The sequence below is a fragment of the Ricinus communis genome, chromosome 5 (genome assembly GCF_019578655.1).
Source record: "Ricinus communis isolate WT05 ecotype wild-type chromosome 5, ASM1957865v1, whole genome shotgun sequence".
NCBI lineage: Eukaryota > Viridiplantae > Streptophyta > Magnoliopsida > Malpighiales > Euphorbiaceae > Ricinus > Ricinus communis.
Window position 1 is genome coordinate 24,409,467 of NC_063260.1, and position 16,085 is coordinate 24,425,551.

The window sequence follows — 16,085 nt, forward strand, 5'->3', positions numbered from 1 at the left end:
ATTTTAATTATTTTATATATTTTTTAGATTTAATAAATTATAACTGAATATTTAAATTTCAAAGCATTAAATTCATTTTACCGTACAACTCTTCCATTTAAACGAAATAGCAAATTCATAACAAGTGTTTGTAGTTGTTGCCATATATGGGTTCTCTGCCCTATACATGCCATATACTTGTGGCATTTTGGATAAAGACAAATGCCATGTAATTTGCCTGCTTTTCTAACAGCTAAGAAAGCCTATGAGTGGATTACAAATGTCGCACTGCAGATCCATCTGTAATTAAATCGTCATTTTCTCCATCAAAGTTCTTGCTTTCTGGATTCTGCTTGTTAAGAGCTTGCCTTGTCCACCGCCTTATATCATAGGCTTTCTTCAGGGGTTTCTTCTCCTTGACAAGTCTTTTCTTTGTTATGGCAATGGCAAGATCATTCGGAAACAGTGTTCGCCAAACAAAGGCATGGAGAAAGGTGGACACAAACAATACTGACACCATCGCTGATGACATGAAAGAAAGCACAAGAGCGAGGACCTTGCTCGGAACGCTAGGGACCTGCTCTGCATACTTGATTGTTGCCACTGATATTGTCGTCATAGGGAAAGTGTACGACCACCATGCCACTGAGAACCTGTAGTTATTGTGCAGATAATTAATCATTATCCCTCAAACAAGAAGAGTTTGTAACTAATCCAGGAATATCAAGAATCAAGAGAAGGATTAGTCTGACCTGAACCCAGTGAAGAAGTTGATACGCACAACCAATGAAATATAGAGAAACAATGCAATGAAATAGCAAGTCCTTGACAACCCATCAAAATCACCATAAATACTTTCCCAAGCAATACTTGCAGCTGATGGAGCCGCAATGAACATAGAATACACAGGATGCAGCTCCTTAGGCAAAGCTTCACTCGTGGGCAATCTTTGATATAATGTTACAAACACTACAAGATAATGCGCGAACCCAACTGCCCACAAGAACTTACCTACTTCCTTCCACCCTACATTAGAAGCTAAAATCGCGCCAACAAAATTTCCCACCACAGAAAGATGAGAGGATGGATTAGCCACTTTGCAAAGACGTCGTTTTCCGCCCGAAAGCCATTGGCCATAAACCTTGAGCTCGAGGAGGAAATATGGAGTCATGAAGATGCACCAGATTGCAGGGTGTAAGGTTTTCGGAGCTAGCACAGGAGGTACACTAATCGCCAAGAACATGCACACAACCCATGGTGCAAAGAAGAAGTTGATACGAACTGGGTGAAAGTACTCTCTTTTGACAGCTTCAAAGTAGTATATGCATTTGAGAATGTAAGTGAAGAAAACCGAGAGTAAGACTGCCGCAGCTAACAGCCAGAGGACAAGGTTGATGAAGGGTGTAATGTGGAGAAACTTGGTAGCAGGGCTTTTTGCAAGTGCTTTCCATAAGACAGCTTGACTACTTAGACCTAGACAGATACCAAAGCAACCTATTGGGAATCGAAGGAGAAATGGCCATTTCTCATCTTTTGGTAGGAGAATATCTTCATAGTCCTGCAGAAAAACATACAGAGAAAAAGAAAGATGTCAACTCTGATAATTCTATGCCATGTGTGGCAATAGATAATTCGTATGCGCATGCATAATGATTATATGAGAGATCAAAAAACATCAGAACGTAACTTGATCAAACAGTTCTGCCTAAGAACAACATTGAAGATAAAAGAATTTGACTAATGAGCTTGGAAACTGAAGTAACACTGTAAAAAAACACACTATTAATACCTTGACTTCGTCTAGCTCAGGTCCTCTAAGAGCAGCGAAGTATCTTCCAGCAGGAACTCCTTCGTGCACAGAATCATCAAGCTCATTAGAAGCATCAACTCTTTGAGTCTCCACGTTATCTCTCTCCTTCCTCCCTGGCAACAAAGAATTTTGCTTGCTAAGAGTTGATTTAGTCTTAAAGATGCTAAAATCTCCTTTCCTTGCTTCTACATTAATCCTAGTAGCTGAATCAAATCCTCCAAAACTACGTCCACTCCGTGGAAGATTAATCTTCCTTTCATCCTTAGCCTTGGATTCTCTCTTGAGTGCTGAAAAGCCTGTTTCTAAGGAAACCTGCCTGCTAAAACTCCTATTTGTTGGTCTCTTTGCTTCTCTAACTTTGAACAGTCTGCTCTGACCCCTTCTAGCCTTGTCCTGAATTCTTGTTTTCCCTTCTTCTTCTTCTTGTTCTTCTTCTTCCTCTGGCAATACTTCATGGATATCTACAAAATGCGTCTGCTCAAGAGAACTAGGACTACAAATTGGTCTTGCTCTGTTTTCCATTTCTTGTTATTCCAAAAGAAACCAAGATTTTAATGTTTGGTTGAGACTAAATATAGGGTTTTTATATTTCACTTTTCTTGATTTTATGCATGCTTCTATCTGTGTTCACATATGCGTAAGAGAAATCACGAGAAACAGCTTTCTTAGAGAGGGGGTAGTTGTTTGCTACGTAGATGAAATGGAAACCAATACTTTCTGGGAGAAAGGTAGATCGTTAGAGAGATTTCTCGTGATGAAAACAATATGTGGTATGGACAGCCTAGTATCAATTGAAGTAGAGAAAGGAAGTTTCCATGATTTCCCGTGTTCTTAAAAGGATTGAAGAAAATTGTGGGTGTGGTTTGCTTAAACCCACCTACAAGTTTCTTGGTTTCATTTCATTATAATCAGCTTGTTGCCTTTGAGAAGAAAACAAACCCAAAAATCCTTCACCTGCTGGTTTAGGCTTTATTGCTTTTAAGTCAGTAGTATAGCCTACATATCCTTGTTGTTCAGCAATGTTTGGTTTAACAAAATTACTTAGTTGACAGACCCCAAAGAGAGGGGGAAAAAACACTGTTATCAAGAGAATTAGAAGTACTCGTTGAATCCAATTTTCTGATTAAAGATGAATGGGCTCAGACAACAAAATTTTGGGTGGATTGGACCATCTTAAGCCTGGGTATCGAAACTGAAATGTAAGAATTAGGTATTCAAATTAGCAAGAAGCATCTCCTTAATGCTTTCTCTTCATTATTATACATCTTGCATCTTACTTTTCAAGAAAAAGTCAAAGACATATTTCGTTTAAACATGTGGCAGGTTTACTGTTGTATAAATATCCAAAAGGAAAAAGCCACTTTTATTTGCAAGTTATTGAATTAGTCTACCTAAAGAACTCGAGAATGAATAATTATGTAATGTTACAAAACTCAAAATGCATTTCTTTTCTGCCATTGGGCAGTGCCACCGCTTCTAGCCGGACCCGCATGGTATAGTTGTTGGAAACACCTGTTTTATACTAATGAAGTACTCTATAAATAGGCAGCAAGATTTGAGCTCTAATTGTAAGCACATACGAGAAACAAGAGGTCCCATCTCAAGCACATCAATCAAAGTATTAAGTAGTTCGCTGCTACAAGTAATGGCTTCTTCCAAGATCTTCGTGGTCATTGCCATTTTAACTGTTTCTGTTCCTTTAGTTTTAGCTGTAGAACATTTAGTTGGTGATGAGACAGGTTGGACTACCAACTTTAATTATCAATCTTGGGCTGCTGGGAAGGAATTTCACGTTAGTGACAAACTTGGTAAAATTAGTTGAACTCTAATTTCTTTTTTTCTTATATTGAGATGTGACACTCGATACTTGATACTTGATAGGCATAGACACGACTTTAATACCACTGAGCTAAATCTCATTGAACTTTCTAAATTAAGCACCATTATTCTCTTTTAATTATTTGCTTAATCAATTCATTTCTATATTGATCTTCTTGGTTGGTGCAGTTTTTAAGTATCCAGCAGGGGTGCATAATGTACTGAGAGTTGATGGAACTGGATTCCAAGAATGCACAGCACCTGCTACCACTGAGGCATTGACAAGTGGTGAAGACACAATCACACTCGCATCTCCTGGAAAGAAGTGGTACATTTGTACTGTGGGCAAGCATTGCGAGTCTGGTAACATGAAACTTGCTATCACTGTGTTGCCTGAGTTGGGTTCTCCGGAAACTTCGCCATCTCCGGTTGCCGCTTCACCTTCTCCTAGTGAAAACCCAGTATCAGCGGCAATAGCCGGAGTTAATGTATCTGGTTCCTACATATTGGTTTTTGCTATAGCTGCTATTCTGGGGTTGGTGGTAGCTTAATATTGAAGTGATGTAGTGAAAGCATCACTGTTTTGTTGTATTGATTAATTGAATGTTTCTTTAATTGGTCTGCGTTCTTTTGGATCTGAAAGATATTTGCTTGTTATAGGGTTTGATTGAAATAATAAATCATATATGTTTCTCTCAATTCCCATCTATGATGAAATTTAGTTCTTTTATTATTGCATTTCTTTTGGGTTAATAATTCTAGTACACTTCTCTACAAGTCATAAAGGAGTTGTTAGAGTTGAGATTTGATTACAAGTTTTTTATAAACCGATATTAAGATGCTAGCTTTTATGATTCAAGAAAAGAAAAAGATGCTAACTTTGGCTTTTGGTCATGTAAACTTGTGATCAACTATGTGACGAAAAGCAACTTGCAAAAACTTTATACTCCAATTTTTTTGTAGGATACAAGTTGCATCAAGATTAACTTGTATTGTATCCACCACTGACTCCAACTGCCAATTGCAAAAGGAACGGAAAGTTCTGTAGGATAGTAGCCATAGCACAGAAAAAGAATATCTCCACATTCATGGGTCCATAAATATTGAAGAACTCACTAAAATTTAAAATTTCGTTTCAGTCTCAGTGTGTGTTCCACTCCGAAACAGGGTCCAAGTGAACAGCTCCGGCCTTATATGTGCAAAAGCCCTAATCATTCTTGGCATACACATTTGGTGGCACTTGAGAATTCATGCCACCTTAGCCGGCTACCCATGCTCCTAACATGGCAACATGGAAATCAATGTGTTGAGTCAACAGTTACAGTGGCTTTTGGTCATTGCTTCAACGCTCAGTTGAGAATTGAAGGGAGGACAATTCAATATAGAGATTATAATAAGCGCTTCTTTTATTGGCTTTTAGGATTTTGTTTGTGTTTTCTAGATAGCATTGCAGGATTTTATACTTGTTCACAAATTGCATTGCCACAGCAGTAGTTTGGATGATACTTCACCAATCAAAACAGAAGGACGGGACTTTGTTATGAATCCTCCCACACTTGATATTATAACAACAATCTCAATTACTTTAGTGAATGCTGCTAATAACTGTGATAATATGTAGTGGAATACAAATATTCTCTCAGGATATTTATGGTTATGGTTATAATATAATGACATTTAAGATGGGACAAATTACTCAATTGTTTAGGAGTTGATTATCCTCCAATTGATGCGTATTCTATGGTAAAGTTATTAAAATGCAGAGTAATGAAAGACAGTGTCAAGTTAGGACAACTACCTCTTCAGAATATTATTCGTCCTATGCTTACAGCCTAAATATTATTTTTTAGGTGCATCCCCCATTTATTTGAAGTATACTAGTCAATGGAGCTGTGTTTCACCAGCTGCAACCAGAGAAGGTCTAACTACTGCTGATGATGTTATTAAACTTGAAAGTTTACTTCCACTTACATGTTAATTGCGACCCATTATGGTGCATGCACCTAAAACCCAAGCGTGAACAAAAAACTTCCAAGTGACTCGATGAACCCTCATGCTTTAAGATATTGGCTTGAGAATGACTAGTGCTGGGAGAAGAGTTTTAATCTAACCCTTCAACTAACAAGGAACATTAAGCTAAGCCAGGCTGAGAATGAAGTTTTAACAGCCGCAAAGGCTGAAGCAAAGGCAGTCTTTTCATGTCCCACATGATGCATATAGTTCATTGCCCAGAAAGTTACCAAAAAGGCAATAAAAATAAACCAACTGCGTAGCAGTAATTGGTTGTTGTGACTAATATGAAGGCACCTCAACCAAAAGCAGAAGTTTTTTTCTTTTTTCTTTTTTGGCTTAAACTGAATGTATGCATGTCACCTTCATGTTAAACTTAGGTTGCTTTCTAGCTATAGTGGATCGACACGCACCTGGTGCATATTCCTTCCGAACGTACTTGTTATTTGACAATTCATGCCAATGATCAGAGTTGGAGTTGGAGCATAACTATATATGGGGACTCTCTAAGAGAACCAAATTCCATGTAACTGTCAGTGTCTGTGATTATATCTACCCTGGGGAATCAGGTCATCCATTGGTTATGTTCTACCTTATTACAGTCCTGTGTAACTAAAGACCCAATAAGCCTCTGTCTCATTCACGCTTACACAACTTAATATCAATGCCTATGTGTATTTTTGAATGCAAATGCCCTTCCTGTTAAAATTCCTCAAAAACCAAGTTCATTGCCTGAGTTGCTAATCATTTCCTTTAAAACTACATTCATCAAAGAAGAAAATGGATCAAACAAAACAAGAATTTAGCATGGTTAACCAGACATAAACTAATAGATCAGCCGTTTAATTGCAAGACTTTGGCATCACGCTCTATATCAGCTCAGCAATTTCTTTTAAAAGAAATATTGAGTCTTACAATCATGTGAACATGAATATTATTGTAAAAAATTGAACAATATATCCTATTTATTTGAAAGTGACTCAGATCATTAATGACCTGTGTGCTTATCCAGAGGTTTGCCAGCAGGCTGACTCATACATATTCCAGCTATCAAAAGGGCAACATTAAGGAGACATCTGTTTCATATATGAACTTCTCAATGGATCTAAAAATGCCACCAATAGTGTGGCAACTTGAATGACAACTAAATGCAAGAAATTGACCTATTCCGTCCAATAAAACCATGGTTCTTTCATACTGATCACAACTTACCTCGTGCAAATGTACCCAGAAAACGTCTCTTGCCGGTAGTTTAGATCAGTATGACGCGCACATGGCAAACAAAAATGAAGAAAGCCAAAATACCTCCGCATCCAGGACAAATTCAAGGAATGGCAAATTCATGCACAAACATAATCAACCAAAAAGAATGGAATGCATAATGACAAAAGACTAATGTTAACAACAGCTAATGCAACACAACAAATGAAAAGAGAGAACTTTGTTCTCCCGTCCAATAAAAACAATTGAGAATATCATCAATATCGATATCAGTTCATTTTGTGTTTCAATTGCATCGAATTCAATATATAAGGTTACAAAGTGGGAGAAGTTATAGAGAATTTCATTTTCTATAACCAACCCAACAGTAACAATTCAAAGCCAAAAAAAAAAAAAAAAGGAGGAAAAGAGCATAACCCTTTCCCTTTTGTTCCACTGTACTGTACAGTCCAATTTGATCCAAATTCCCTTCTTTCCCTTCCATTCAAAAGTCTAGTTGAAATTGGAACATTAAAGCGAAAGTAATAATAAAGCAAAAGGAGAAGAAAGAGCCCGCACCAGTGTTTATGGCAATCATCATAATGAATCTTTTTTTTTTTGGTTCTCTTTTCCTTTCAATGAGTTGTAACCTTGGATCTCTTCTTTGCCTCACTGTAAAGCACTACTCCCATGATCGTAACTGCGAATCCAGTCATTCCCATCACAGTCACCGGATTCCTGAAGATCAAGACGGAAACAACAGCAGCAACAGCAGCCTTAGCGTTACCAAGAACTTGCAGAGTCAAAGCACTCGTATGTTTTGTCACCAAAAAATTTGTCAAATTCACCAAATAAGCCACAGTTGCATTCCCAATCAACAAGAACACAATAAAAGGATCCCCTTTAGCTTTCTCAATAGTATTTGCAGCTACATTTCCTTCAATGTAAAGAGTAAATGGCAACAAAATCAAAGCAGCCATAGGTGCCATATACAGCAGCAAATTCATAGAATGTAACTTCTCAGCTTCTGATGTTAACAAAATCCCTTGAACAACAGATTTCAGAGCACGTCCAGCAGTTGAACCAACACAAACCAAGAAACCAAATAGATGAAATAAGGGTTCACTGTTACTAGCCAAAACAATCCCAAAAACAACAGGCAAAAGGGCACAATAAACCTCAGCTGATTCTTTCTTACAAGTAATCAAGAATGCAAAAATTGCAGTAAAGAATGGCGTTGTTGCTCCAATAGCTTGATTAAAAGAAACTGGTAAATACCTTAAAGAAGTATTCCCACAGACAACAGAAAAACAAAAAATTGCACTTAAAGCAAAGATCTTTAAAAACTGCTTTCTTGATAAAATATGCTGTAATGGGACTATTTCGAGAAACTTAATAGCTACATAGCTGTAACAAGCGCAAGATATCATATGCAACATTGTCAAGAATATTGGGTAACGGTAGCCATAAAAACTGAGTAGGTACTTATTCAGAAGCAGGACACCAATGTTGGACAAGTACCAAGAAGCAATGATCATGGCCGTCAAAACAGTAGGAGAGAAGTATGATCCGACGGTGGAGTTATAAGCATTGTTACGTACATCGCCAGGTGGGGTTGCCGGAATATCAAGAACTTGGTCAGTTGCGGTGGTAACTGAGTTTGCATCCATTCTTGGATTGCTCATTCTCCTTGTTGCCCATGTTTGTGCCTCTACCATTGTGTATGGTCCAAGGGCAAAACGGGCACTGAACTAAAATTTACTCTCACTAAAATGTAGGCGCGCAGAGAGAGAAAGAATGGCAAGATCTGAGAAGAAAAGAAAGAAAGAAGGGAGAGAGCAGGATGGACGATGATGGTGATGATAATCTTTTGGTGTTAATGGGTTGTATATGGATCTGAATGGAGGGTTGAGATTTAGATTTGGGCTGGAGGTGGAGAGTTTGCCGTTGGATTAGGGAGAGAGTATGGGAGGAGAATAAAACATCATTAGATTCCTCGTGAAGTGAGCTTAATGTTAGAGTCAGAGTGTCGGTAGTGGATTTTACTTTTACTTTAACTGCGAGATGACTATGGTCTGACTATATTTTTACTGTGCATTTATTTATTACCGTGCGTTTCATTTTTTAAATTTATTGGTGAGTACGATGTGGCAAGTAACAGGACAGCGTTTTATTATGCACACACATGCGAGTCTTTTGACTTTTTTGGGGTCACTTCTTACTTCTCATTTATTAATCGATGAAAGTTAATTTACCTATTATTTTAAATATAAATATTTCAACGTTATATATTGATTTTAATTATATAACAGATCAAATAGCTATCATCTAAATTGTAAGGAAGTCTAATCAAAACTTTTCTGAAATTAAAACTAGAATCTAAGTATCGGTTTATTTATAGAAAAATATATTAACCTAGTAAAAAAATTTTAATAGAAATAAAAATAAAATTCTATATTTCTTTTATATAAAAATCATTTATTTTTAAATAAAATAATAATTCTATTTATTTTAAAGTATTTTGTATACTTAAAATATTATTTAATTAAAAATAATTTTCATGTAATAGTAAGTAGATATATTTTAAAATTTATAAAAATTTTATGAAAATAAAAACATTAAAATAAAAAAATAGAAAAAAAAAAAACTACTAATCAACATAAAATTATTTATATTATAAATAAAAAATCTAATAGAACTACAATCACATTTTTGTAAATTAATATATTATGCTATAATTATCTATTAATTAGTAAATAATATGAATTATTAGAGCATTTATTTTATATATAATGTCACAATATATTTTTAGGTAACTATAAGGATTTTATAGTTATAATTTTATTTTATATATTTATTATATAAATATTATCAATGAGTGTGCTATACATTTTTAATAAAATGATTAAAGTTAAAATGCTGAATATTGAATTTTATTAATTAACGGAGTATACATCTCTATTAAGTAGTTATATATTTCTATATTTTACTATTAATTTCAAATAATAAAATTATTAAATTATATTTATAAAACGTGGTCGGTTTTATATATTTCAAAATATTTACCTATATTTATAAATTGTTTGCCAGCAGATATTGTGACAACGGTAAAGAAATGTATTACTTTCAAGTAAATTTTATTTTATATTTTTTCGTTCTAAAAGAGTTTTCGTGTCCAAATATTGATACAATAGATTTTAATCTTAAAGAAGAAAAAAAAAATAATACAATAGACTTTCACTTTGGTTTAGTTGGAAGTTGGAAGTAAAGAAAGGTTAAAGTATAATGGTAAAAGATATTGATAGGAAAAAATAAAAATAACATAAATGATAAAAATAAATATAGATATAAGTCTTATCTGGATAGTAAAATCTATATTTATATTTTTAATTTATAATTCGGTAATAATTCTCTATATGTCATATTTATGTTAAAATTGCTAATTGATTTTTTAATATTTAAATAAATATAATTATAAAAAATATTAAAAAAAATTATTGTTAAAATTGCTTTAATAATCAAAACAAACCTTTAAAAGAATAAAAAGCTGTACAAAAATTCAAGAGATTCTAATATATATAGAAGAATGGTCAAATATAAAAGTACTCATTATTAATAAAATAAAATAATATAAATTAGAAAAAAAATAATTGGCAATGATAGAAAAAACGATTAATCATAAATTAATCTTTTCCAACTAAAAACTTGTAATTTCCAAACCTCAATGAATGTGTCAAATATCCAAAAACCTCTAATTAATTATAAAAAGCTTCATATAAGAGATGAAAGAAGAACATAAAAAATGATGAATTGTTTATGTTAATAGTATTATTATTTTCTTTCATAGGCATATTATTTTGGTTTCTTGAATCCAATAAAATGGGAAATTCAGCTGACCTCTACAAACTTTTAAGTGACATGGTAAAATCATGTAATATAATGCCAAGAAAAACGAATTAAATGACGTCTTTCTCCATAATGCATGCAAACCAATTAATTGAAATATGGCAACCAAAAGTTTATTGTTGAAGTCGCTATAATTGCACTTACCATGCGAACAAATATTAGGAATGGCTAAATGGATATTTATGTGACTCAATTTGTATTGGTCAGTTAATTTAATATATTAATTTTTTTATTTAATTTAATAGGATATTTAAATTTTATTAAAAATAATTAGTTGATTTCGTATGTCAATTATCTAATATAATTTAATAGATATTTAAATTTTATATTTTTAATATTTAATTTTTTATCTTATAGTATTTTTTGATATTCTCGTGCAATATATATAGATGGTTCAATAAAAATACATATAAAAAGATACTAAAATATTATAAGACTATAAATTTAATTATCTATTAAATTATATAAAAATTAAATAATTAAACTAATTAAATAGTTAAAATTTACATATATATAATTTTCGATTTCATCTATTGGCAAGTCAAGCTTTCCATTAAGACATCATAAAATTTGTGGCATATATGATGTAGAATCATCGATGGTATTTATAATCTTTTAAAAATTGGTATAAATAGTGATAATAAAAGTATTAATTGATTAAACTTATGAATTACTATGAACGGAAAATATTTAAAGTAAATCATATATATAAATTTAAAATCGATAAATTATAATGTAAATAATAATATTTTAAAAACTTTTTTTTATTTTTTATTAAAGTTTTATCTTTTGACACATCATTGGTGGTGATTTTTTTTGTTATTAACTAGTTTTAATAAATAAATACTAACATTTTTGAAGAATTTTATAGGAGTTTTGAATTCTCCTCCTATTGTAGTTTTATGGTAATCCATTACAGGAGTGTTAGAGTTATTCCTTTATGAAAATGGCGAAGAGAAAAAAGAAATAGAATTCGACATTCAAACAATTAAATAATCAAAAAATTTCTACAAAGTCGATATATACCTTAGTGTCATCGAATAGAGCGTTATTTTTCCATAATTGTAATTTACTGCTTCGTCAACCCAATTAGTAATTGTTACGAGTATCTTTCTTTACTTATATTTCTTATTTGATGTTAATTTTTATTCTTTAAGATTGTAGTTATTAATTCTCATTAATGAAATATTTAGAATTAATGAAAATTTTATTATTTCTTAAAAAATTATATTCTAAAAAACACCAGTTAAGTACTTTTGTTGTTTAATAGAAAACTGAAGAGCACACCAAACTCAAACAAAAGATTGTCAATTAAAGGAATACAATAGTCAAGAACTTCCTCAGTCCATATATGTGGGTCGAAAATCCCTGCTTGCTACGCCTACACTTGCCAACACTGAGCAGCCCGGTTATCTCCTTTTGCAGACGCGACACTTCCGGGCTAAATACTTATTTGGCCTAAAATGTGCGACTTCTTCAAAACAATGGTTATGGCTCAACAAAAAAAAAAAAAAAAAAAACAAAAACAAAAATGATTAAATTCACAAATATATTGATTTATCATAACATCTCTAATTTATTAATGTGATAGTTGTATGGTGTAATAAAAGATGTACCGCAATTTTTATATGTATAATTTGACAGTAAATACGTATTTTAATTTAAATAAATTTTTAAATTTAAACTTCTTGCTTTCATTTTACAGTCCATTAGAGTCCATCCCGATATGCATCCCAACTATGGTGGCGACGACAATGACCAATGTGCTATGACGACGGTTGCAAGTGACGGGCCACAACTTTCTGCACCATATTTGTGTATTTTCTATTGAATTTGGAGTTTAAAATTTTGTTGGAAGAAGAAGTGCTCGTACAAAGAAGAAGAGAAATAGAAAAAATAATTGATTTTATTTTTTTATTTATTTCTTTAAATTAATAAGCATATGTCTTACACAAGCAATTTGGGGTGATTTGAACCTGACGTAGAAGTTGAGGTGACAAATTGGTACTTAAACCGGCAAGTTGACATATGCCAAAACATCTGGTCACCACCGCTCTAATCTTCAGGATAAGGAAGAAAAGAAGAAGCTGAAAGCGAAAAAAGGAAAGCAAAAGCAGAATCTTACATGTGGCTAGCTGGCCATCTATGGCCCTCCTCTTTTAGGCCAAAAAGAGGTCCATCTATATTTATATATATTAATTTTTAAAATTTAAAATTTCTTAACATGTATTTTAAATTTTAACACATAACTTTTTTTTTTTATTTTGATATGTATATTTTTTTAATATTTTAATTCTAAATTTATGTGTAATTTTATAATTTTTCTATTAATTTACTAATTCATAAATTACATTTTTAATTAAACACTCACTCTACTTCTAAAAAAATTTATATTAATTAAATTCTAAAATTATGTTAACTAATAAATAAATTTTAATCAGATAATGATAATAATTCAATCCTAAACATAATATTTTAATTATTATTTTTTATTTTATTAATTAATAAATTAGTTTTGTAATTAGATAATAATTTTAATTCTAAAAATAATATTTTAAATAATATTTTTAATTTTATATCTAATAATAAATTAATTTTTAATTATATAATAGATGTTTGATTTCAAAAAATAGTAATATAAATTATATTGATATTAATTTATATAATATCAAAACTAATTAATAAAATAATAATTTATATATTATTGCATTAATAAAATTTTATATTTTAAAAAAAAACTAAAAACACTTAAAATAGTTAGTTTAATATTATTTTAAAATTTTATAAATTAATATTAAATATTAAAAAATTTATTTAGTTGTATCTATCAACTTAATTTTACAATCAAAATAATATAATGGCCATTATATATTATTTTTTATTTTTTATTTTTTTTATATATATATTTAATTTTTGACACATGAAATTTTTATTTTGATATATGTACTTATTTTTGACACATGGGGTTAAAGCTTATGTATAATTTTATATTTTTTTGTATTAATTTATTGATTCATAAATTACATTCTAATGAAACACTGACTCTAATCTTAAAAAGTAGCACATTAATTATATTTTAATATTATATTAATTAATAAATTATTTTATAATCGGATAATAATACTAATTCTATCTTAAAAAATAACATATTAATTATATTTTAATATTAGATAAACTAATAGATTAGTTTTATAATTAGATAATAATCGTAATCTAGAAAATAACATATTAAATTATATTTAAATATTATATTTAATAATAAATTAAATTTCTAATTATATAATTAATTTCTAATTCTAAAAGAATAGCAATAACAATTGATATGTTACTTTATAATATTAAAATTAATTAATAAATATTTCCTAAAATTATATTTATATTATTACATTAATGAAATTTTAAAATTTTAAAAAACTTAGAGACATTTAAAAATAGTCAGTTTGCTATTATTTTTTAAAATTTTATAAATTAGTATTAAATTATATTTATCAACTTGATATTATTATCAAATAAAAATAATAGTCAGGCAACGCACGAGTAAATGACTAATTTTCTATATATTCTCTTATGTTTATTCCAGCCATCCATCCTTTATTTTTCATATTCATATGAAATCTATTGTTCCCGTATTAGTTGGTTACACATTCGTAATTCGGATAAAGAGTCAAATACCTTTGTATTGTAGCTCGTAATTAAATAAGTAATTTTAATTATTTTAATAAATATGTTCATAATTTTTATTTAAGAGCCAAATAGATTTAAATTTATAAAAAAATTATAAACATGTCTATCATACTCATTATTGAAATTAGTTAAATAAAATAAAATTTAAATAAATATTAATTTTTAATATTCAAAATAAAATTTAATTTTAAAATTTTACATATTAAATATTTTTATATTTTATTGAAAAAAATCAAAATTAAAAATTATTGTCTCTGTCATCACAGCCATTAATTCTATTAATTTTAGTCAAAATCTAGATCTATTTAATCTTTAAATAAAGGTTATAGATAAAAATGGTTAAAATTATATTTAGTTATCCAGAACTAGAATTTAAGGGGCCATTTGATTCTCTGTCCTCCAAAATTGACATGCCTCCGGAGCACCTAAAGCTGTGAATTAGATAAGAATAAACAAATCCTCAATCAACACAAAATCAAGTGATGGATTAAAGATTCAGGAACCAATAGCCAAACCATTCCATCCAAGCGGTATTCTTTATTTTCATCGGATTCATTAAAAATCTTATGTGAAATTTACTTAATATTGACAATCCCTTTATTTGATCGAAAAATCTATATACAACCACCAAGACTGCCAATCACTCGAATTGATTGCTCGCTCACAGAGTTTTCCAAGAGAATAAGACAATTTTTTGTTGAATAATAATAATAATAATCTGTGTAGCCCTTTCAAATAATTTTCTCTTTTTATTTATACTACAAAAGTTATTCTCTATTAGAAAAAAGAGAAGGCACGAATTTGATCCTGATACTTTATTTACTAATATAATATAATTACAAATAAACTAAATGGACCATCCTTTTATGTCTCTCTTTAATAATTGGGCTTTTTTAGGGCTGCGGCAACAATAGCAAAAGCTTTTTTCCTTTGTTTCTTTTAAACTGCAAGCAGTGAATGTATATAAAAAGTTAAGACGGTAGGTGGCACTATCACTATGGTTTACCAAACCAAAGAGTAAAAAGAAAGATAAGTGTATAAACGTGTCAAGCAACCGTCAAAACTAGTTTCTCTAACGACTAGTTAAAAAAAATAATCCAATATTAGTGCATGACATTCATGATTGAATAAATAAATAAAATAATATCTAAAATAAAAGAATCCAACCTACTCATGCGAGCAAGACATGACGGAACGAGGTGAACGCAGGTGCATTGCCCAATAAAAACCCATAGCAGAAACTCAAATTCGAGATTCTCATGAAGTAAGAGACTGCACTTTCAGAGTCTTTTGTTGGTCTTAGAGAGAAGAAAAAGTAAGAGCTAAGATCGTCCATTTAGGAGACTACACAATCAAATTTAAAGTAGTTTTTTTACATATGAGATACCTTATGCCTTCGCCAGGGCAGACGCCAAGATTCTTGTCTCCCGTACTCGGTTTAATTTAGGTCTCATCTTTCCAAAGTTTAACCAGCAATATTACGAAGGAAATTTTGTAAATGGGTAATTCAAGTCTCTTATATAATATAATATATATATATATATATATATATATATATATATTACGGTAAAAGAAAATGTCGAGGATTCAAATCATGAACAACAAACATGTCATGTCCTTGAAAAACAATATTGGCAGTAAAAGGAAAGGAAAAGGAAAAGGAAAACAAAGCACAACA

At 30.8% G+C, this 16,085-nt stretch overlaps 3 protein-coding genes across 3 annotated transcripts; 1 reads left to right on the plus strand and 2 right to left on the minus strand.

Annotated features, from left to right (window-relative positions):
* Positions 1-50: 50 nt before the first annotated feature.
* Positions 51-2,694, minus strand: LOC8272463 (guard cell S-type anion channel SLAC1). The gene is made up of 3 exons (XM_002509601.4): positions 1,769-2,694; positions 732-1,537; positions 51-632 (listed from the first exon to the last, which is right to left on the minus strand). The coding sequence occupies exons 1-3, from the start codon at positions 2,309-2,311 to the stop codon at positions 254-256; spliced, it is 1,728 nt and encodes a 575-aa protein (XP_002509647.1). The 5' UTR covers positions 2,312-2,694; the 3' UTR covers positions 51-253.
* Positions 2,695-3,315: 621 nt separating this feature from the next.
* Positions 3,316-4,306, plus strand: LOC8272464 (blue copper protein 1a). Its single transcript, XM_025156326.2, has 2 exons — positions 3,316-3,597; positions 3,797-4,306. Exons 1-2 carry the CDS (start codon positions 3,435-3,437, stop codon positions 4,156-4,158), a joined length of 525 nt encoding a protein of 174 aa, XP_025012094.1. The 5' UTR covers positions 3,316-3,434; the 3' UTR covers positions 4,159-4,306.
* Positions 4,307-7,090: 2,784 nt separating this feature from the next.
* LOC8272465 (probable sugar phosphate/phosphate translocator At1g12500) lies at positions 7,091-8,770 on the minus strand. Its single transcript, XM_002509603.4, has one exon. The coding sequence runs from the start codon at positions 8,533-8,535 to the stop codon at positions 7,453-7,455; it is 1,083 nt and encodes a 360-aa protein (XP_002509649.1). The 5' UTR covers positions 8,536-8,770; the 3' UTR covers positions 7,091-7,452.
* Positions 8,771-16,085: the final 7,315 nt, after the last annotated feature.